This window comes from Magnolia sinica, chromosome 7 (genome assembly GCF_029962835.1).
Source record: "Magnolia sinica isolate HGM2019 chromosome 7, MsV1, whole genome shotgun sequence".
NCBI classification, from domain to species: domain Eukaryota; kingdom Viridiplantae; phylum Streptophyta; class Magnoliopsida; order Magnoliales; family Magnoliaceae; genus Magnolia; species Magnolia sinica.
Genome location: NC_080579.1, coordinates 23,569,441 through 23,593,962, shown reverse-complemented (window position 1 = coordinate 23,593,962; position 24,522 = coordinate 23,569,441). Strand labels below are relative to the sequence as shown.

General features: G+C 40.7%; 1 protein-coding gene across 3 annotated transcripts in view; it reads right to left on the bottom strand.

The window, feature by feature from the left end:
- The window catches only part of LOC131251217 (PH, RCC1 and FYVE domains-containing protein 1-like), a 76,211-nt gene extending 57,532 nt beyond the window's left edge, over positions 1-18,679 (bottom strand). The window contains exon 1 of one of the 3 annotated variants that reach the window (XM_058251816.1): positions 18,246-18,679. In XM_058251816.1, the coding sequence (XP_058107799.1) occupies positions 18,246-18,314 (69 nt within the window). In that variant the 5' untranslated portion in view covers positions 18,315-18,679. The remainder of the gene's footprint in view (positions 1-18,245) is intronic. The other 2 variants (XM_058251815.1, XM_058251814.1) reach the window with 2 other exon arrangements.
- Between the last annotated feature and the right edge of the window lie 5,843 nt (positions 18,680-24,522).

Genomic DNA, 24,522 nt, shown 5'->3' with positions numbered 1-24,522 from the left:
TATGCCTTCCTCAACACTTGTTTGACATAGAAAATCTCGGATGAGAATGGCAGGCTAAAAGAAGATGACAAAAGCTAACTAGTTCAGTAGCTTAATACTTGAGAATAGTGGCATAGATGCAAAGCAATTATAAAGCACTTACTACTACAACAATTGTTACAAAGATATAAGAACAAGATAAGAGATTGAAACTTCATGGAAGTTGACAAAGGAAAGGAAATAGATGAGCAATGGAAAAAAAAAAAGAAAGACGAGGAAAATAATTATAACAATATAAATAGAGAAGAAAGATAGTAAGAGTATGTCCAAGCATAGTAAATCCACACTAGATATCGTAAAACAGATGCTACAATAAGATGACCACACCAATGCAAAGCAAATTCACATTTTGGGCACAAACTACAAGCTTTACACGATCGCATGTTCATAGTACAGTGTGGATATGTAGCATTGCTGTTATATAGGCATCAATTAGCGCCTCAGTTGCACGAAGCATGAAGGGAAGCATGAGTGCACTCAGGTGTTAAAGCAGGGAAGCATTTGTTTCAAATGTTTGCAAGGGAATGCAAGTCTGGGGATGGGTTTGAAGTGGAAGGTCACACCTAGGTTGAAGAATCCTGCAACTAAGGTTTGCGCCAACTCACGCAACCCATGTGTCATTATACTTTTAGGGCTAGAATTTGACCACAGCTTTAGCCATATGGCATTTACACGGGGGGGGTGGGTTCGGGGTGTGGAGGGGTGAAGGGCAAGTCATGGTCCATAAAAGGTCCTTATAACAGACGAGTAGACAGAGCAAGAATTGTAGGAGACTAGTTTACCAAGAGAAATTCTCACCGAATCAAAACAAATTTCAAATAAAGAGTAATGCAAAACTGGGAGTACAATTGAGTTCTGCTTCATCTTTGAAACTTCTGTTGAGATTGGTATTGAACGGGTTTTAGAGCAAGTCCTGGTCCATAAAATTCTGGAGGCTCATTGGTAGTTCTTACATAGAGGGGGAAAAGGCAAGTCTTGGTCCATTAAAGATCCTTATAACAGGCAATCAGAAAGGGGGCAACAGAACGTAGGAGAAGTTCAGGAGGAGAGGTGCAGAATGAAACAAAGTTGATCAATCAGACAAAATGGTGTACAAAATATCAGAGGTAAATTTTAGTCAGTTCTGCTCCCTCTTTGAAACATTGTGCTCAGATTGCTATTTAACAGGCTTTAGATAATGGAGGCTGATCTCAAGCAGACTCAATTTTCTAACACCGTATTCGAGAATTTCAGATTACAACATCACTTGAAGAGTCAATCTAAGGTGATACTTCAAGCTCCTCCCACACAATGGGGGAAGAGATGATTTACCTGACACAAGAATCTTTGGTGGGGGAGTTTGGGATCCCAACCCCCTAGCCTCTTCTAAGTCTGCTCCGAGTCCAAAACCTCCTTCCTTGCGCTCAGGTAGTGAGGCTTTTTGGGAAGGCAATCCTGCATTCAGAGTGGTCACATATGGGTCTGATACACTTTACATTATAGAGGTATGATTAATGAAAATTATTTGTTCTCATCGTAATTCAGTAAGTTCAAACTGAATCTGCCGGATTCAAAATTTTATGCATTAGAACAGTTTAGGGAAAGAATAACAACAGCTCCTAATCCCCAAAATGGACAGGGAGCTTATGTTATGGTTCTACCTAGCAAAGGACACGTGCAATCTGATTTAGAGAAAAAGAAGCAAAATCTGTGAGGCCAAATCTGATGTCCAATGTTTGGGACATATTACCAACATCAAACATTTACAAGAATGCACTCCTTGATGGAACACAAATAAGTAAAAAGACATTACTCATGCTAAGTTGACTACACTGTCCTAGGGAACTGCACATAGACTAGGGGTTGTTTGGATGCCCAGAAGTTGGGTTCCTGCAGGTTTGGGTTCCACCAAAATTTCTGATTTCATGTGTTTGGATCATTTCGTTCAGATGTAAGAGGTTATCCGAGCAAACTCAAACTTCTCCAAATACAGGAAACCTTAGCCCCACTATTAAGATGTCGTGTGCTTAAATGTATTCTCAAAGGGAGCCACACACCCGTTTCCTCTCACTTTCTGTTTGCACAGATCCTCTACAACGTTTGCAAGAATAAGCTTATTCTACAAATGTTGTGGGTGGGGACCAACACGGTGTATGTATGACACTGAATCCATCCACAAGGGTTAACCAACCATGAAAAGGGGACTCTCCAAAAATTAGACCAATCCAACCATTAAGGTCATCACGTGAATTTGGAGGTTCTTGGGTGGTTTTCCATTGTTTTGTATGGTGTGGCCCACTTGGCGATTGTATAGACCTGATTTTTTGGAAATCCCATCATCATGGTAGGGTTTACTTGATAAGGAGGTTTGGATCTCTTAGAAATAACAGGGTACGTCACACAAATTACACCATAGAAAACAGTGGAGAACTCCCGAAAACCTGACTCACATGGTGGCCCACACGGAACTTGGATCAGCCTTTTGACCCCACACATAAGCTTATTCTACAAAGGTCACAAAGAATCCAGCCTCACTTTCCTTTGTATATGATCCATGAGGAATAAATACAAAGAAATGTTTTGAAGGTGTTGGGCCCACTTTCAGGCCCTTTCAATGTCTTATGATGTTTCCTTTGTAATGCCAATTCCCTCAGCTACATATTAGGTCCATTTCTATTGGCCCACCCATGATGGCCCCATGGCTCCATGATTTGATGATCTGGAATCTGCTGGCCCTATCTAGATTGGTGGTGTGCTAGCATCAAACTGATGCAACAATACTATTTGTCATTGTTTCGTCATTGGATCATTGCCAACTTTTCTATATATGGCCTACCTGGAATTTGGAAACTACAAGTATGATATCTGGAATGATGCAATTTTGTATTGTTGCCCACCGACACAAGGTGCGCTATGAGATGAACTGTCGTCTAGATTGTGAAGTATCCAGCCATATGGGCTTGGTGTGTTTCCCACCCACAATAGAGACAATGAAATGGATGTCTGGATTAATGGAGCTCTGAGCCACATGGGCCTGCTCAAGTGATGGACAAAGTAATGATAAAGGTGGTTGAGACAGAAGACCTATTCTTTTTGGTCTCTTTTGTTTGGTCAGATTCTAAAATGCCAAGGGAATTCAGGAGATGAGGTCACGCACATCACACATGCTGTTACAACATATTGTGCTAGATCTGGAATATTCATCAGGCATGGCCCGTAGGTAAAATACCTAAATAAAAAATTGCATGATTTACTCATCAAGTGGCTCACACATATACTCTTCAATAAAAAATAAAAAATAAAAAGAAGTGGCTCACACTTATGCCAAATATAGACCAACAGTCGCTTTTCTTCGATCCGCCACGTGTGACACATCTTTCATGTACGCAAACCAATCTTCTATAAGTTACAAGAAACAAAGATCCAAAAGCAAAATCTCAGGTTCCATTTAATTGCAAAGTTATCATCCAAACAACCTTGACTTCCTAGAAGTTTCAGGGATCTAGGCTTCATCATGCAACCACACTTACAGGGCATCCACCCCTAAAATACCATGATGACACTCCCCCTCAAGCTGTTATATAGATGTTACTCATGCCCAGCATAGAAAGTATGTTGCAGAGAATCCTATAGAGCCTTTTTGCAAATTAACTGGTTGGTCTCTAGATTTCACATGCAAAATAGATCCTTCACAACACTCTTCTCTTTGTTCAGATATCTGTCCACTGTGCTTTCTACATTAAGGAAACACTAGGCTTGATGAGATATGGATGGCTGCTTGACTTCACAGTTGGAAGATAAATCTAAACCTCAGTCTCCATTTGTAGTGATTGGCAGAGCCCTATATTCAATATTTCAGTAAAAGCACCAGATCTCACTGTTACAAACTTCCACGCGATTAACCTGCCACCAACGCTATGACACAGGTCGCCTATCAACAGGTGAGCCAGCACATCAGCATCTAAATAAGCTGGACTTTGGAGATGGCCATTTGGAATTCGTGTCATATGAGGTTTATCAATATAGGATAACTTTTATCTTGAGATCCCACAAACAGAACCCATGCAGCATGCATAATTTTTTATGCAACACTAAAACTTTGTTTTTTAAGGTAAAATTTTTTATTAAAAACCTGCTAGCAATCACTAAACAGGAGAAAAACAACAAGGGGAGACACCGACGCCAGGGGGGGGGATCCCTTTGTAAAGTCCAATCGAACAACAAATGATTAACCCCCAACAAAACAGCTTGAGAAAAAAAAAAAAAAAACCGCTCACCCGTTCCTCTCCCCCCCAAATGGACCACCAGATCACAGGCAACATCAAGTGCCATCTCGACCGAGATTTTTTTCTCCCGCCAAGCCTAAAAAAGATCCCGCACCGGGGGGGGAACCTCTGTAAAGTCCAATTGAACAACAAATGATTAACCCCCAACACAATAGCTTGAAAAAAACCGCTCACCCGTTCCTCTCTCCCCAATGGACCACCAGATCGCAGGCAACATCAAGTGCCATCTCGACCGAGATTGTTTTCTCCCACCAACCCCATGCCAAGCCTAAAAAAGATCTCACACTGACTTAGGCACCACCCAAGCAGCACCAAATGCAGCTAAAAAATGGTTTCAAACCTTACGGGTGAACGGGCAAGAAATGGAAAAAAATGGTCCATGGTTTCAACATCTTGGTTGCCCATGCAACACATATTTGGAATCACCAAAGACCTCTTCTGAAGATATCAATTATGAGAACCTTTTTTTCTCCCCACAGCCACATGAAAGTGGCAACTTTGGGAGGCGCTCCATAAAACCACGAGTGGAAGGCATGCCACTCCTAAAGATTAGTGTCACCGAACTAAATCATTTTGTAAAATGACTCAACCGAGAAGCAGCATGAGCCTTACATCCGCCACACCAAGGAATTCAGACCTCCCGCCAAACAAATGAATTGCAAGCGGCGAAGCAATGCGGCATAATCAATTGCCTCATCATCCAACAAATTCCTCCTACAAGAAGCCCAAATAATTGACAAACCATGACGAGAGAAGCAATCCACCACTACCAAGTCCACCGAAGGTGCAAAGCCAGTAACGCAAGGGCATTTTCACACCGGGCTCGAGCGAGGCAGTGTTAGTAATATCGATATTATTGGCCGATATTATCGGTATCGCGGTCCAGCGATACAAAACCCTTTGGAAGAGACTAAGAAATCAAAAAATAAAAATAAAAAATGGAATCCTAGATATTGATCAATATATCGCACAATATCGCTAAATATTGTGCAATATTGACGATATTATCACATTTATTGGGATTTTAATATGATTTTTTGCAATATTTCGATGTATGACACCTACCCGATCAGGAGACTACTGTAGCCAACCACCAAATTCATGGATAAAAGGGCCAGAGATGTCGGGAGACTCGGGACAGCATAAATATCCAAAAATTTTGAGGAAAAAAAAGGGGGGGGGGGGGGGGGGAGAGAAAAAATTTCAATAGGGTGGATTTTGATACCTAAAGAAGAGATTGCCCTGATCAGAAGCTGCATTTGGCAGGCCATTCGAATCGAAGAGGTGCGCCATTCGTAGGTTAGTGCAAACAAAATCTTCGATTCCCTTTTTTTTCTTTCTTCGAATAGATTATTGTGGGGAAAGGAGTGATTTTGATAGATAATCTGAAAAAATCCAAAGAAACGCGAATAAATCTGGAGATTTGGGAGAGATCTTGGGGTTTTAGGGTTCCAAAAGGCTTCTAAGATCTTTGGGTCCAAAAAATAGCTTTCAAGCCCTTTTTACGAGTGTGGATTGGAGACGTTGGAGATGGACAGTCCTGTCAAGGGCTATGTAGGGCCCACCATGATGTATGTGTTTATCCACACCGTCTAACCCTTTTGATAGGTCATTTTAGGGCATGAACCCAAAAAGTAGGCAAATATAAGGCTCAAGTGGACCACACCACAGGAAGTCGTGGTGGCAATGATGTCCACCGTTGAAGCTTTCCTAGGGCCCACCGTGATGGTTATTTGCCATCCAAACTGTTCATAAGGTCTAACAAGCCTAGATGAAGGGAAAACATAAATATTAGCTTGATCCAAAACTTTTGTAGCCTCTAAGGAATTTTTAATGGTGGCCATTCAATGATCACGGTTTCGTGTGGGTTGGTCCACCTCAGATTTGGATCTGCCTCATTTTCCGGCCCATGCCCTAAAATGATTTGTCAAAATGAATTGACGATGTAGATACGCCATATTGCATTGAGGTGGCCCCACAATCATGGTCCCACCCAATCCAGTGGTCAGCCAAGCGGAGTGAAATGTGAGCAGATTGGGTACTACCCCCACCAGGACCTAGCTAGAGACGAACAGTCCTGTTAGGAGCTATGTAGGGCCCACTGTTATGTATTTGTTTAATCCAAGCCGTCCGTCCATTTTGAAATATCATTTTAGGGAATGATCCCAAAAAGGAGGCAGTTCGAAGGCTCGAGTGGACCACACCACAAGACGTAGTGGTGACAATGGCCTCCACCATTTAAACCTTCCTAGGGCCCACCGTGATGTTTATTTTCCATCCAACTTGTTCATAAGGTCACACGGACCTGGATGAAGGGAAAACATAAGTATCAACTTGATCCAAAACTTATGTGGCCCCTAAGAAGTTTTCAGCAGTAGGCATTCAATCCCCACTGTTTCCTGTCGCATGGTCCACTCGAGGCTTCAATTTTTCTCCTTTTTAGTGTCATTACCTAAACATGGTATTTTAAAATGGATGGACAGCTTGGATTAAACACACATCACGGCAGGCCTCACAGAGCCCTTGACAAGAATGTCCGTCTCAAGATGGGTCTAGTGGAGGTTGTACCTAATTCGCGCCTGCGTGGATTTGGGCAAGCGGATTGCGTACGTGAGTAAACTCTTTGAGGCCCACCTCAATGTATGTACTTCATATCCACACCGTCTATCTGTTTGGACTACTTATTTTATGGCATGGCCCCAAAAATGAAGCAGATACAAGTTTCAAGTGGACCATAGTACAAGAAACAGTGGTCATTGATCTCCCACCATTAAAAACTTCCTAGGGTCCACCGTAATGGTTATTGACCATCCAACCTGTTGGTAAGTTCACACAAAATTGGATGAAAGGAAAAAACAAATATCAGCTTGATACAAAAAGTTTGTGGCCCACAAAAGGTTTTTAATGGTCAATAACCATTGTTTTGTGTGGAGTGGTCCATGTCCACCTGAAATTTGTATCTACGTCATTTTTAGGACCAACCCCTAAAATCATGTGGCAAAACAGATGGACGGTGTGGATATACCGTGCATGCATCAAGGTGGGCCCTACTGCCAGTGTCCCACCCACATTGTCAGTTCCGCGTCGCACGCGAGTCCTAGACGCACGGTTGAGCAAGACTTCGCTGCAACCCCACAACCAGCAATGTGGGTGGGACTCTGGCCGTAGGGCCCACCTCTATAAGTGCATTTGCATATCCACGCCGTTTATCTATTTTCTAGCTCATATTAGGCCATGGTCTCAAAAATGAAGCAGATACAAATTTTAGGTGGACCACACCAACGAAAGCACTAGTTATCCACTATTAAAACCCTTTTGGGGCCAACAAAAGTTTTCGATCAAGCTGATATTTGTTTCTTCATTTCATCAAGGTCTGTGTCACCTTATCAACAAGTTGGATGGTCAGGACCCTAGGAAGTTTTTAATGGTGACCGTTAAATAACCACTGTTTCTTGTGATGGGGTCCACTATGATGTATACGCCTTACATCCACATGGTCCATCTATTTTAACAGTTCATTTTAGGGCATGATGTAAAAAATGAAGCAGATCCAAATCTTAGGTGGACCATACCACACAAAATAGTCATGATTGAATCCCCACCATTGAAAACCTCATAGGGGCCACCTAAATGTTTATTTGTCATTCGACCTGTTTATAAGATCAGAAAGACCTGGATGAAGAGACCACAAAAATATCAACTTGATCCAAAACTTGTGGTCTTCGAGAAGCTTTTAATGGTCGATTGTCACTGTTTCATGTATTATGGTCCACCTAAGATTGAATCTGCTTCATTTTTGCACTCCAAAATTAAACATTTGTGGTGGGTTTTTGTCAATTTTAGTAATAAAAAATTACTTTTTATTTAAAAACTTATTTTTTTATTTTTATTCAAAACTTGTTAATGATATTGTATCTAGCCTTATTAAAAGAATGTTGTTTTTCGGGTAAAATATGTCACGAGGAAGAGGAGGGAGACAGGCTGATATAGTATGGAAATACGGACAACCCACTCCCGATAATCAATTCGAGAGGATCTGCAATTTTTGTGGTCATGTGTCGAAGAGTGGGAGGGGTAACTTGCTTGAAAGAACAATTAGCAGGAGGGCATCGCAACGTTATGGACTGCCCTAAGTGTTCACGGGATGTGCGAGTTGAGATGAGAGATTTATTGAAAAAAAGCATGAAGATCAAAGAGCAACGACATGTACAAGAGAAGGAGACTAGGGAGGAGTTGGGGTGGCTTCCATGTGTAGGGGGCGAGGATATAGTGGATACCGGTGACGTTGATGATCCTGATCTTAGACATGCAATTCAGGAGTCCCTACGGGATGAGTGGGAAAGGGATCAGTTGAGGTGGCAAGAGAGTAGGCTTAGATTTGAGGGTCTACCCATGAGCGTGGTGGAGGGAGATTAGGGAGGAGTTAAGATGAAAGATTTATTGAAAAAAGCGTGAAGATTGTGCTCTCTGTTTGAAAGCACAAACTCGAACTCAGCTCGAGTTGGCCCGAGCTGTTGATCAAACCGAGCCAAGCTGGACAGTCAGGGTCAAGGATTGAGCCAAGCCAAGTTCGAGCTAAGGTTGGCTGCTGGTCGAGCCAAGCTATGCCAAGCTCAACTCGGTGTCCAACTCCACCCAAATGCATATAAGTGGGTGCATGCAATAATAGACGACTATTGGGAGGGGACACTTTTCCGCCCACTACAGAAGGTTGGTAGCTACTCATATGAATTTTATTTTTTTTGTTTTTTTTTGTTTTTTTTTTGTCTACATGCTTCAGTACTTGTGATGCAGGGAGTATTGACCAACGCATTAAAAGCTCCAAAGCTATTGGGCAAGCACCGGAACCTAGGTGTGCCAAAACAGTTACGTATCGGCCGTAACGGTAACGGTGGGAACCGTTACGCGTTTCGGGGTCGTATCGGCCGTTACGCGATTTTGTACCCGTATCGGGCCCATAATGGTAACCTTTTTTTTTTCATTTTAAGCTCTATTTTTGCTGTTTTTTTGAAACCTATTGCTTCCAAACTGTTTTTCACTCCCTCTACTACTAATTTCGACCAACTTTGGCTAGGTATTTGAGATAAAAACACATTATATTACAGATTTTTTTGAATCAAACTCAATGGGCCATTTTTCAGAAATTCATCAAAAATGTATTTATACTTTTTTTAATATGTTTTGCTGTTTTAATCATGTCATATGATGTGTTAATCATAGTAAAACATGTTAATGTGCATTTTACAGATTTAGGGTGCCATTTAATAATTTTTTTATATTTTTTTCTATTTACGCATGAATTTTGGCCCCTTTTTTTAAAATTCGAAAAATCAATTTTTAATAGTTGTTTTGCTGTTTTAATCATGCCATTTGATTTGTTAATCATAGTAGAACATGTTAATGTGCATTTTACAGATTTGGGGTGCCATTTTATATTTTTTAAATATTTTTTTCTATTTACGCATTTATTTTGGCCCTTTTTTTGAAAATTCGAAAAATCATTTTTTAATGATTCTTTTGTTGTTTTAATGATGCCATATGATGTGTTAATCATAGTAGAACATGTTAATGTGCATTTTACAGATTTGGGGTGCCATTTTATATATTTTTTATATTTTTTTCTATTTACGCATTTATTTTGGCCCTTTTTTTGAAAATTCGAAAAATCATTTTTTAATGATTCTTTTGTTGTTTTAATGATGTCATATGATGTGTTAATCATAGTAGAACATGTTAATATGCATTTTACAGATTTGGGGTGCCATTTTATATTTTTTTTATATTTTTTTCTATTTACGCATTTATTTCGGCCCTTTTTTTGAAAATTCGAAAAATCATTTTTTAATGATTCCTTTGCTGTTTTAATGATGCCATATGATGTGTTAATCATAGTAGAAAATGTTAATGTGCATTTTACATATTTGGGGTGCCATTTTATATTTTTTTATATTTTTTTCTATTTACGCATTTATTTCGGCCCTTTTTTTGAAAATTCGAAAAATCATTTTTTAATGATTCTTTTGCTGTTTTAATGATGTCATATGATGTGTTAATCATAGTAGAACATGTTAATGTGCATTTTACATATTTGGGGTGCCATTTTATATTTTTTTTTATATTTTTTTTCTATTTACGCATGAATTTTGGTCCTAAAAAATAATTGCAAACACCTAAATGTAAGATATTTTCATATTACATTCATTCTAATATATCTATCATTGATAGTAGATAGTTAGAAAATTAAATATATGAATTTTGTAGTCAAATTCAAGTTATCTGGTTCATAAATTCATCAGACAGTCCGATACAACTTCTCACCAAAGAGTGGACCGTTACACCACCATAAACATGTTCCAATTTATAAATGAATGCATATTTGGAATGCTTAGAATATTCCGGATTTAATCCATATTTTTTCATATTTTTTTAGCAAAAAAAAATGTGCCGTTACGGGCCGTTACGCCCCCGTATCACTGTTACGCCCCCGTATCCGTATCGGTTGTGGAGGTCACCGTTACGCCAACCGATACCGATACGGGACACCTTGACCGGAACATCCCCGTGGACTACCCCGCATCTCACAGATCCCACAATGAGACCCACCCCATGGCTATTTTGCATCTCACAGACCCCACCTTGTGGGCCAACCCACCCCGATGTGGAGATGCACTTGCATCATCCACCCACACCGGTAAGGAGACTCGAACGCTAGTCTTCTGCTCTAATACCACTCGATGCAAGGAGTACCAAACAACGCACCAAAAGTTCTAGAGATGTTGGGGAAGCACTGGAATATCCCTTTATCTATGCCCTCCCAGGTAAACCAACCGAGACCTCCCCGTGGGCTACCCCGCATCTCACGGGTCCCATTGTGGGACCCACCCCATGGCCATTCTACATCTCACAGACCTCACCTCATGAGCCACCCCACCCCAGTGTGGAGATGCACCTGCATCAACTTTGCTATTAATAGAGAAATATTTGAATTATGTTGGTTTTCGGCTTATTTCCTAAATCCAAAATACCACTACAGCAAGAAACTCTACACTAACAATGATCTGAAGATGGTTGTATAGGAAGTGTACAAGCACTTACTCCCCAACTTTGAGGGGAAAGGCACATTTGGTTCTGAGGTAAATATATTATGCACTTACATTCTCCATATCTGCATCTTAATGATTTCATACTTATCATTGGTTGTTATGTGCTATCAACCAATGCAACTGGAATGTTCGAGCACCAGGCTGCGAAGATGTCAAGGAACACCATGATGTCATGTGAGTTACTACATTTAAATTTAGTTTTCATATTATTTTATAAAATTTGAAAGTAATCAAATAACTGTAAAATATGCAATCGAATGGTAGGCCATGTACAGGACTGACTATGAGGTTTTACAACGGTTGGTTATCTGTGCACTCGCGCAGACGATCTCCTCCTCACCATGTGAAACTAGAGCACATTCTCCCTCATTCACACAAATAAGCGCAACAGACTGAGGTATGAATGGCTTCAAAAGCTAGTGTATTACCACTACAATATGAAGCTACAGGAGAGGTTGCTCTAATCCAAAGGAAGAAGAAAAGCACGAGAGGACCCATTGGACCTAATGACGATCGGACAGCATTCATTTATTCAGGACGAGGACGAGGACCTAATTTATCAGTGGGTTAGGTCGGATGACTTGGATACTTCAAATGGGCGACCAGAGCTGCATGTTGCGGAGGAGGCAGCAAAACAAGGGATCAATGTTGATGCACATGTGGAACAGCAAAGATCTCTTAATGAAGCATTTGACCCATTGACAAGGATTTCAATGGGTAGTCTGCAGTAGTCACTATCATGCGGGACACGTGGCGGGGAGACATCCGACACCAAGAAAGACTGATGTGGCAAGTGGATCCGATGATGGTGATAAGTCTAATATCAGTGATTGGGGTGATGGTGACTTTGGTGGCAGTAACAGTTATGGTGATAATGGCGATGGGGATGGTGGCGACAAGGGTGTGAGTCAACCTCAGAGGCCTCTTTAGCCCTTTCGCTAGGGAAGGGATTTCAATCATGCCACACAGGACCCTAACTATGATTCTCATTCAAGAGGACCATGGCCTCATCATATCTACAATAAGACATACGAGCGTCAGAGGTTACAGAAGGAAAAAACAAACACAAGAGCTTTCTGATTTTGAGGAGCTACTAACAAAATGCACAAGGGGCACAAGCGTTTGTGGGAAGTGAGGTGTATCTAGTTCCAGTACACGGACGAGGGAGGAGTGCTCGAGTTACAAGCCACAATATGGATATGGATCACAAACACAAGAAAGTAGCTCCAGTTTTGTGACACGGTATGGGTATGGGTATGGGTATGAAGCTAATGGATATGTGGGGAGCGACTCCAGCAATTACGGATCATCATTTTTCGACTATGGTCAGGACTTCACTTCCGCATACGGGCAAGTATATAAACAGCAGAATGGATATAGAGGCCAGTATGGATACCCAGTAGCTCCATTTATGCCCATCCTAGATCCATATCAACTACAGATTGGGACTATTACACGGTACCCACGGATGGGCGTATTAGTACAGTTTAGAGAGGAAGAGTACCAACGTTATGTCAGGGAGTATCTTAATTGGTATCATTCTACTATGACCTGGACACAGTACTATTGATTTGTGGAGGAGCAATATTCTTCTCAGCCCCGTCAAGATGGAGATGATGATTACGAGCCACCGCGTAACTCTACATGGGTCTAGGCTATAGCCAGTCGCATCATTGCTAGGTATGTTTTTTAATTTCTATTATATCTTTTGCTTTTGAATGCATTGGTTGTGTTTTCATACATGTCTTCATACATTTATAAATGTTATGCATCATATTTGATGAATATAATTGCCTTAGTTCAATCAGACAGCACATAGCTTAGGACCCTATACAAAGGAAACCTATTATGTGCACTTCTTTTCTGAGATTTTATGATTTAAAAGTGTGTATTAAGGTCTTTTTTAATAATCCTTGAAGTTTCATTGAAAAATTCAACTATTTTCTCAATGCTTCCCCATGTTTCCCAAAAAGTGCGATAAATTATGCAATACAAACGATATAATCCTGTGCGATAACTGATACATATCTATATCCCACGGTTGCGATACATTACGTGATACAGATATTTTGAATATTGGAGTGGAGTGGCCCGTGTGAAGCAGGGGCACACTTGGGGTGGGCAGCCCATGTGAGGTGGATGGCTCATGTGAGGCAGGACCCATGTGAAGTGGGGCTCACAAGAGGGGTTCGGCTGAGGGCCTGACCTGGGCTATGAAATAAAGGGATTGATTCGCCACGCTCTATCAGTTCAAGCTTTTAGAGCAAGTGGCTAGCTGTCTTACGTCAAAAGTAGTATCAGAGCCGGAGGTCTCGTGTCCAAAACTCCTCGCCAGAGGTGATTAATGCAGGGGCATTTTCGCACCGGGCTTAAGTAGGGTGGCCTGTGTGAAGTGAGGACACACTCAGGGTGGGCGGCCCGTCAAAAGTGGGTGGCCGTGTGAGGCAGGACCCATGTGAAGTGGGGCCCACGAGGGGGGTTCGGCAAAGGGGTTTGACTTGGGCTATGAGATAAAGGGATTGATTTGCCACGCTCTATCAGTTCGAGCTTTTAAAGTAAGTGGTTAGTTGTCCTGCATCAACTAGCCAAAGAAGGAAAGTCTCGATACAATGGGGCTTCGCTGCACTAGCAGTCCTCCCAAAACCAAACTCAGGCACCATCCCCCACAGAAAACAACAAAGCTTTCTAGAAAACATCTCTAAGCATCATAACCAATTTCCAAATATGAGAGGCTCTATAGAGGTAAGACCTTTTAGTTTCCCACCCCCTACAATGAGTACCATACTTGTAAGAAATGATTTCCCTTCAAAGGCAACCTTGTTTCGAGCTGAAATGCCATAACCATTTTTTGAGGAGGGTTGAACTGACAACTCACAAACCCGCTCCACCCTGAGTGACCAGCCTACACACCTCCTCCCATTTTAATAAATGAACTCGAAGCCTTCCTCAAAACCCCTCCAGGGAAATCTCACTTAAGCTTTTCCAATCTAACTAGGATGGCTTGCGAGCATATAAAGAGGGACATGAAATGGAGTGGCATGTTCGAAAAAGTTGCCTTTATCAAAGTAAGACAACCACCAAGAGAAAGATAACAGCTTCTCCACTTGGATAATTTTCTCTTGATTCTTTCTATCGCCCTGTCCCACAGGTGAATCACCGATTTCCCAATACAAAGCAAGGGACTCAAATACGAGGTGGGAAAGGAACCTGCCTTGCATCCAAAAGAAGATGCCAAACGAAGGGTTTCATCTTTTGACAAGAGAATTCCCAACAATTCACTCTTCCCCATGTTAAACTTCAAACCAAAAATTGCTTCAAAACAAAGCACCACTTTCCTCATATCTTCCACCATAACCGAGTCAACTTCACAAAAAATAACGTGTCGTTTGCAAACTGGAGATGAGAGTCGGGTGTACCGTCCTACCCACCCGGAAACTACTAAAGAGGCTGACTTCTTGGCGTTTAGCAAGCATGCGACAGAAAGCTTCTGCAATAAACATGAAGAGATAAAGGGACAAGGAATCCCCTTGCCTAAGGCCCCTAAAGGATTTGAAAACTCCTTTTGGGGATCCATTTATGAGCACCGAGAAAGGAAACTCAACGCAAATTTAAATCCACTTCTTCCAATTGGCCTTGCAACCCAACCTTCCCAACATATAATCGAGGAATTACCACTCACATGATCATATATGCCTTATCCACATCCAACTTGCATGCCACCCCTAGCTTCATTTGCTTAAAACAAGCATCAATACACTCATGTGCTATCAAAGTTGTATCCAAAATCTGCCTAACCTCAACAAAGGCCCCTCAACGATAGAACTTTTTCTTTTCTTTGTTTTTTAAACAAAAAAAGAAACAGCATCTGATAAGATGGTGGACAACATGCTTACAAAGGGACCCACTATAATCTAAAAGTCAAGGACTTGATCAACAATAGGAAGAACTCAAGAAACGAATGAAACACCTCCACCCCTAATAAATCCAAATTCATTAGCTACAAGGCCCCACTCCTTTAGCAATAGTTTTCAATATTTCCACGTTGAAAACTTTTTGCCGTCAAACATTACTCCAGTTACATTCCTTATAAAAGGAGTAAAATTCAAAGGATCTAACCCTAAACGTTAAAGGGACCTGCCATCCACCCTTTGTAAAGCGCAGCTATCGATAAGGAGACACAAGTCATTCCAAAGGTCTGGGCTGTCCTCACCATTCCATAATGCAAGAAAAGGTCCAGTAGTTGTTAGAAATAAATTTACTGTTGAACCATGTGGGATAAACTCCTTCACGTCTGATGGTGATTAAAAATGCCAGCTTGCCCACCTGATACATGTTGGGATCACGTTCTTTTTTTCAATCAGTATGTTTGGAATCACTTACAGACTTGCCTTCAGCCATTCCGAGACAATGATTATTGCACAAGGGAAACTGGCTTTGCTCCTAGATTCCCGGTCCTCTTTTTAAAGGATTCCCAAAATGCAAGTTGGGTGTATTTTTTTTAACCCTCTTTTCCCTTCTCTAAGAGAGACAGATTGGTGTTTCTAGATTCTCAGTCACATATTTCCTTTGAGAAATCAAGTTGCCCTTCTCGAAGGAAGTAATATTTGTCCAAGTGTTTTAGTCATCCACGTCCTTAATATCGATGACATGCTTAAGCGACCTTTCACTTTGCAAGGGTAACAACATCATCTCCAGTGAGAACTATGTTACCAATGTAAGTGCCAAAATTGTGATGCCTTCTTCACTTTATTACGAATGATCAATTCCTTCTTCTTCTTTTTATCTTTCTTTTTCTTTTCTTTTTTTCTTTTTCAGGGTTGGAAGCATAAGAATGAACTATTAAAATTATAAATTTAATATCCAAGAAAGACTACTACACATCTCGAAGTACACTCTAGCTGATTGATTCGTCCCATAAGCCTTCTTCAATCACTAGACCATTCCTTCTACCTCCTTAATGGTTGAGCTAGATGATACAGTATGGATGCCTCCTCCCCAAGGTCTCCATGCGAGAATTATTTTCTTACATCTACATAATTCAGAGGCTAGCATCAATTTGCAGCAACTGAGTGTACTGACAAATGGTAAATAAGCTTCGTAATTTGGATAGGCATCGCTAAACAGGCAACACAAGTCTGTTAGTGTCCTTTGGCAATTAGCCAGGCCTAGAGAGCTGTCCGATCAAAACATCATGCCAAAATTTCAATATAATCAAAGCCCCTGGTCTCGAGAGCTTCCACCTCAACCATCAATCTTCTTCATATCAATATGATCCAAAGCTCTTAGTCTCTTAGGCATGCTTGTGGACGAAAGAGTTGAAAATCAAAATACCCCATATGAATAATAATGACCTTCCTATGAAAAGGAATGACTAATGAAACAAGATGTGCAAGGTCATTTTCCATACCTTAAGGTGAAAAGTGCATTGCATCTAACTAAACGAGGAAGATGGCATAAGTATTGTGGTGCACTGCTAATCTTTTCAGGAGATAGTGACTTCCCTAAGCCAAACTCTGCCCTGTAGCAATCTATCAACAGGTCACCAGGCCATGTAAAGGCAGATGGTTTATGTCACGTAGGCAGCTGTTGATTTAACTTTTAACAAAGCCAACTTCAAATATATGGGACAAGGCTATAATGATGATGGTGGTCATGGTGATGTGGCTTATCAAATCCATGGGTAGTTTCAGAAACAAGGGTACAAATCAAAGTTCCAAAAGGTTGGCCAATGGTGGTTCCTTCATCTTAGCTCAGCAATATCCAGAAATCTGTCAACCTCAATTGCTTGTACAAGGGACATCACAACCTTTGCCTGTCTTGCAATCTAAACTCAAAATCAAAAGACATTGAACAGGGGCTAGATTACCACTGCAAATGAATAAGCTGCGTTGCTTGAGAAATTGCGCCACTTAGAATCATAAAGTTAAACCAACAGTGTTTCCTGAGCTTTTTGGTGGCATATTTACCACTTCTGGTATCTATCAGCACCTTAGTTCTGTTGAATATGTTTTCAACCAGATGAAAATGCCCTTCCAGGCAAAATGAACTCATATAAGTCCTATAAGAATGGCAGGTATGAAAAGAGCACTTGAAATGAAAAAAGGAAAGAAAAAAAAAATAATAATAATAATAATAATAATAATACGGCCTTTCCATCTACTATCACCATACTCCCAATATTGAACACTCAATAAATACAGCAATCATGAGTGAAAATACAGACCAGCAAATTCAGACGGATGAGATAATCCACAATTCATTCAAGCCCAACCAAACAAACGCAAACTATGCTGGTTACACAAGCTAACAAAATACAGTTCCGAAGGCCATTAAAATAATATATCAAATCACCAAATTAGCTACAAAAGCAGTAAATGAGGAACAACGTCCGGCAACCCCAAGCGTGTGTGTATAGCCCAGACCACATACATGCCATTGCATTCAGCAATGGGACACCTGTGGAACATCCAAGCCGTTGATCAGGTGCCCTGGTCCAAAAACCAGGTGAAACACACTCGTGAAGTGGGCCGCAGGGTATCTAACAAACAAATGGATAAAAAGGCTCACTCCAGCCATCCACTTTGTTTCACAGAGTGTGGCCCACCACTCGATGAGCCAACCGGCCTGATTTTCAATTCGGCACATCCACACGGTGGGGGCCACCTGAACGACGTCTCAGATGTTCAACACGCATGCCACGCTTGGCAAAACTCAAGAAAAGCCGCCAAATCCGAACCTTGGTCAGCAGCAAAGACTAATAACGAAAGAAATCATTCCCAAAATTAGAAAACAAAATAAAAATTAGACCGATATCTTGAGTATCAGTGCCACCATTTACCTGCTCGATGTCCCTCTCAACAGGGCCGGTCCGTGCAAGATCCGCCGCCATACTCTCCGTCCGCAGCATCAAGAATCGACATTCCCGAATCCCAACGCATCATCCATTACCAAAATCCTGCCGCGATCTCGCCAAAAAGCGACGGAATTCGAAACAAGGACTGCAGAAATCACTTCCAGAATCCGGCACGAGTACTACGATCGATCGGATTTTCAGTCCGATTTCTTCAGCTAATGTTTTGCAGACGACTTCTTAGGCGCTGAGACGGAACTGAAACGGATCGAATCATCCGTCCGACGCGACTGATTGTGATAGGAATCGAAGGGAGAAGATCGAAAAGGAGAGATAGAGAAAGAGAGAGAGAAATGAGAAACTGTTTTTGAAGATTTCTGGGGTTTTTGAGAGAGAGAGAGAGAGAGAGAGAGAGAGGGGGTGTTGAGCTGGTCGATCCAAGGGAGAAATGAGCGAGAAATGCAGGAGGAGAGAAAAACGAAGAGTAAAGGCAGATTTTATAAATGGCCCTGTTTTTTATATTAATTACGAGAATGCCACGAGTCGCGATGGCATGACTTGTGCAGCTGGACTCGCGACTTCGACAGTTGGACTCGGAGAGTGATCCTGTGCGGAAATTACAATGCGTTTTTTTTTCTCTTTTTACTGTTCGGAGATTACCATGCTACGCAGGATTTCACACCAAATTCTCATTTGTGCGAGAGATCCGAACCGTTGAAATTGTGGGATCCACAATTGCTCTCCTGGAGAAAAATACAACTGCTTTTTCTTTGTATGGCCCATATTTCTGAAATCTAGGGAAATCAGACGATCCAAGAGGACAAATTTTTAGAGCATTTTAAGTGCATTGGATTGATTTTGTATGAGATGTGATCTTTTCTGTGGGCCTTACACTTTTCTTGGATCAGATGTCCTGCACATTGGACAGATTGGCGGGGGTAAGCTTAGAATGCAATGGTCGTACTCGAGTACTCCGCAAGCATACGTTGATTTGTTGCAAACGGGTAAGATGCATTCAACTCAATTTTGGGAAAGTAGAGAGTTTAGCCATTGGACTGCAGTTATTTTTAATAACTCCTACCTTTTATGAAATGGTCCCACATTAGAGTCAAGAAAATTTTCATATTCAAATATTTTAGACCTTTGATCATCCAATGGATGAGAAAACCATCCATGTCCAGAGAAAACAGTTATATGATAAAAATGTTCAAATAGTATGGCCCAAGAGCTTTGATTTTATATTTTTTATTTTTTGTTATCACCATTGAAGAGCAACCCATCATATCAATAATTTAGATTATTGAAATGTGACTAAATACCCAAAATAAATACACTGAGGTACCTTCTAGCAATAGGTCAGAATGGATACTCATTCTCAAGTCATTTCAATGAGGCTCATTTTTGAGCAATACATTGTAGACCAATAGTCCTTGTGACTAGATGAGGATTGAGTCTTGCCTAGCATGGATCAAGCTGCCTCCACCCTTGACATGGCAAGATTTGATTGGATAGCACGTTGTTATTAGAGATGCAGCCATGCAAAGCATATTTCAAAGTTATTCAACTAATTAACTACTCAACCTGCTCCATCTTTAATAGTGACCTACTGTACAATTAAATCCCATCACGTTAAGGATAGAGAGAGCTCGGTCTATGCAGACGTAGATTAGATACGGTCTATACCTTTATTAAAGTCAGTGCAAGCATAATGTGGGGGGATTTGATTGAACAATAGGGCACTATTAGAGATGAGCCCATTGAGTTCGTATTCGACCGAACAACTTTCAAATATGCTTTGTGTGGGGCTCCACCTCTGATAGCAGCTCGTCGTCCAGTCAAATATCATCACGTTAATACTCAATCCGTGTCCTTGTGAATCACTGTGGATGAACTAAATGAGAATCTTCAATTGAAATAGGTCTATGAAAAACTTTTCACTCTAGTTGTATTTTGATTCTTTCTCACCACATTACATGTTTAAACCATCCATTAGGTCCAATTCACTTTATAACCTATCTCGAGAAATCTTACTGATATGATGATTGAATCTTGAAGTCTATATCTGTAGACACCTTCCCTAGAACAAGAAAAACTACTCTCGATGGTTCAGCTAAACTATGATAAACAATCTTTGATTAACCTAAAAAAGCATCGAAAATCCAAACTAGTCGAATAAGAAGGGCCCTCAACACTTCCCAAGAATAACTAACAGACTCGATTGACATATCGGGAACCTGACAAAATCAAATCCTAATCGATTGTTTGAACTCTAAAGAAACCTTGATTATCCCCTACTTTGATAAATGATTCTTGAGCAACCCTAAATAGCATTAAAAATCCAAACAAGGTTAGAAGGAAAGGTTCATTAGCACTTCTTGTGAATAACCAACTGACCCAATCAACAGATCCAATGCTTAACAAATCAGATGTCAACCAATCATCAGGCCCCTACAGAGCACTGTACACTCTCAAACATGGCAAATCATGTGCAGGAAAGAATAAAACATACCATCAGTCATAGTATTACTGACGGTCTAATGAAACATTTCTAACTTTTTTACTTGTGCTTAACACCTATCCCATTGCAAAATCACAAAAGTAAATCCTGACAATTGACAATCAATCATAAAGAGAGGTCTATAAAAATAACACTACTGATGTTATCCTGAATAGGGGATTTAGGTGGAGAAAGATGGAGCATTTAGAATGTATAATGATAGGCAGAGTGTACATAGTTCAGGCACCAAAGGAGTTTGAGGGTCCGTAGTTCGAAAAATACCCAACAGCATCGATAAGCTACCCAAAAGGTAACAAAGATGTGAAAAGGTTTCCTTAAAGCAGACAAAGATTGGGCCTCGAGTGCAAATATAAAAGGGAGTTTGGTTGTAAGACTCACCTACCAGTAGAAGAAGCCATTGAAGAGAGGAGCAAGGTTAGAAACAGGAATATCTAACCATCCCTTCTGAAGAAAATGATATCTAATCTCATATTTTCCTAATCACATCTTAGTATAGATCACATTCCACTCCACACATTCTATACGCTCGCAATACTAACTTCTCTTCATCCTTATTTTTGCAAGCTTGCCTTGAGCCACCAACTATATAAAGAAAGGTTAGATTATTTTTCTCTTTTTGCCTACTTTAAGCGGTCAATTTTGTGAAGTCAAGCTAGGTTATTTTTTCCTTTTTATTTACCCTAAGCCATCGACTCTACGAAGCAAGGCTAAGTTCTCTCTATATTGCCTATCTTAACTCTCCATGGGTTCTGTGAAGCTAGTCCAGAGGTAGTAAAGTTGTAATTCTACCGAATCTCCAAAAAAATTCCTAAAATCTATTAAAATAGAGATTGCAGATCGTGCAGGCAAAAAGAGCGCATGGCCGCTTCATTTTTTTTTTAATCACTGAGGCCTTTCCTAGAAACTATGGTCGTAAACCAACTACAAGAGTCATTTGAATTGGAAAGTTTTACGATTCCCCAACCCTTTAGCAATTATATGGTTTATAGTTGGTTGTAAATTCTATGCTTCATTCGGCTAGTGGCGACTCCAAAGTTGTACGCACCTTTATATTTAAATCAGTATCATACCCCAACTGCAGCCTTACAGATGAAAGAAGAGCCAAAGTAGGTGAAAGGCCAGCCTCTCTTGCAGAGGAAATTCACAATATCATGCAAACATGGATAGACAAGAACATTTGTAGAAAATGGGTCTAACCACGGATGTTTGAGTTGGTCGGTTGATGTAATTTTTGCATAACAATGAAAGAATAGTGAATTAAGCCTAATGGACGGACCATACAGGTCATATGGATGACAACTAATCAAAATGCAGCTAAGTGCATGAGAAGATTACATACTTTAGGCCCACCGGTTCAAATCATTGTTTGAAACAACTTTTAGGAATGGCTTGTCATAATGAGACTACGCATAGTGATTGCTTAAATTATCAAAATACGATATCCAATTGTTAAAATTGAAAAGGTAAATATATTGTCTGTTCATATCCTTCCATATCAAGAAATTCCAGAGCTAACAGACAATCCTTTGGTGGTACTCACTGTGTTAAGATATGGAGCCACATCCGAGGGCCGCATGACTAGTCGTGACCCTTGCTCAACCGGTCGTGCAACCCACACGACTAGTCGTGGACTGTCTCGACTCAAAGTCCAGCGAGCATCAATTTTGGGTTTCGAGGTACTCGACCGATCGTGGCCCATGCTCGACCGGTCGAGGGGTCCTCTTGACCAGTCGTGTAGCATGCTCGACCAGTCGAGTTTACGCAATTTCATTTCCGAATTTGATGCGGATTGCGGATTTTTAAGTCGGCTTTCGCAAGGGTGGGAAAAGAAAGTTGCCTAAACTATATATAGGTGTCCCTAGGGCTTTTCTAGGGTATGGGAAATAATTCTAAGGTGTCGACAAAGTGTTTTCTATATACTTCCAAAGGAGAGGTTAGTATATTATGCCTTGTAATTTTCGTTTTTCTTCATAATGGAAGTTTGCATTCATGGTTTTTCTTACCCTTGTTGGGGTTTTTCCACGTATATCTTATTTTGTGGTTTGTTTGAAATGCTTTGATTCTTTTTTTAGTTTATATTTCTTCTTGTTTATCGTTTGTGGGTGAGACTTGAGATTGGATCTCGGTTCACTGCCTTGTTGGTATGTTGTGCAACAAATGGTATCAGAGCTATTGCTTTAGTTCTATTGGGAGCGATGACGGAAGAATGGAAGACTAGAATTGAGAAGTTTGATAGTTCAAACTTTGCCTTCAAGAAGATGCAGATGGAGGATTATCTGTATCAGAAGGACCTCTATATTCCTTTAGGAGGAAAAGAGAAGAAATAAGAGAATATGACAGATGATGAATGATTTTTATTGGATCAGAAGGCTTTAGGAATGATCCAACTCTCTTTGTCTAAGAGCATCGTCTTCAATATATCCAAGATGAAAACCACAAAAGAATTAATAGAAGCCCTAGCCACCATGTATGAAAAACCCTTAGTGTCCAACAAGGTTCATCTTATGAAACAACTATTTAACATGAAGATGTCAGATGGTGGGAGCGTGGCTGAACATCTAAACGAGTTCAATATAGTCACGCGAGAGTTGGAATCCGTTGGCATTATTTTTGAGGATGAGGTCAGGGCATTATTGATCTTGTCCAGTCTGTCAGACAGTTAGGATGGTTTGGTGATTACTTTGAGCAATTCCTCATAGTTGACAAAGCTGAAATTTGATGATGTGGCCAGTCTAATTCTCAGTGAAGAATCTAGAAGAAAGGCATCAGAAGTTTCAAGGGATTCAGGGAATGTTCTAAACGTTGAAGGAAGAGGAAGGTTGCTAAATAAAGGAGGCAATAAACATGGGCGTTCTAAATCGAGGAAGAAGTCCAAGGGACCGAAAGACAAAGATGGGTGTTAGTATTGCGGCAAGAAGGGGCACATGAAACGTGATTGCAGGGCACTCAAGGTGAGAAGGATTCAGTGAATCTATCTGAGGAGAGTGATGCAGAGCCGTTGATCTTATCTCTTGATGCGAAGAATAAGTCTTGAGTTATAGACTCGGGTGCTTCGTTGCATGCCACTTCATATAAGAAAATTCTGCGTAATTATGTATCAGGTGACTTCAGGAGAGTCTACCTGGGTGATGATGAGTCGTGTAGTATTGTTAGAAAGGGGGACGTTCATGTAAATCAGACAGACGGAACGGTTTTGAAATTGAAGGATGTCAGACATGTACCGAGCTTGAAACGTAACTTGATCTCAGTGGTGCAGTTAGCCAATACCGATTATGTGATGACATTCACCAGTGATTCCTGGAAGATCATAAAAGGTGCCTTGGTGATATCTCGAGGCAAGAAGGAAGGTACTTTGTATGTGACTTCAAGATCGTATAGTTCACTTGCAGTCGCATCAACTGGAGTGAATGGGCAGTTATGGCATCAGAGGTTGGGACATATGAGTAAGAAAAGGATGAAAGTGTTATTTTCAAAAGGGAAGCTACCAGGGCTGAAGTCTATTGACTTGAAATTCTGCGAGGACTGCGTGTATGGCAAGCAGAAGAGGGTAAGCTTCAAGAAGATGGGACGCACTCCAAAGATGCATCTATTAGAGCTTGTATACACTGATCTATGGGGACCGACACAGGTATTATCTCTTGGTGGCTCACGTTATTTTATTTTCTTTATTGATGATACTAGTATAAAACTGTGGATCTATTTCTTAAAACATAAATCTGATGTATTTGATGTATTTAAGAAGTGGAA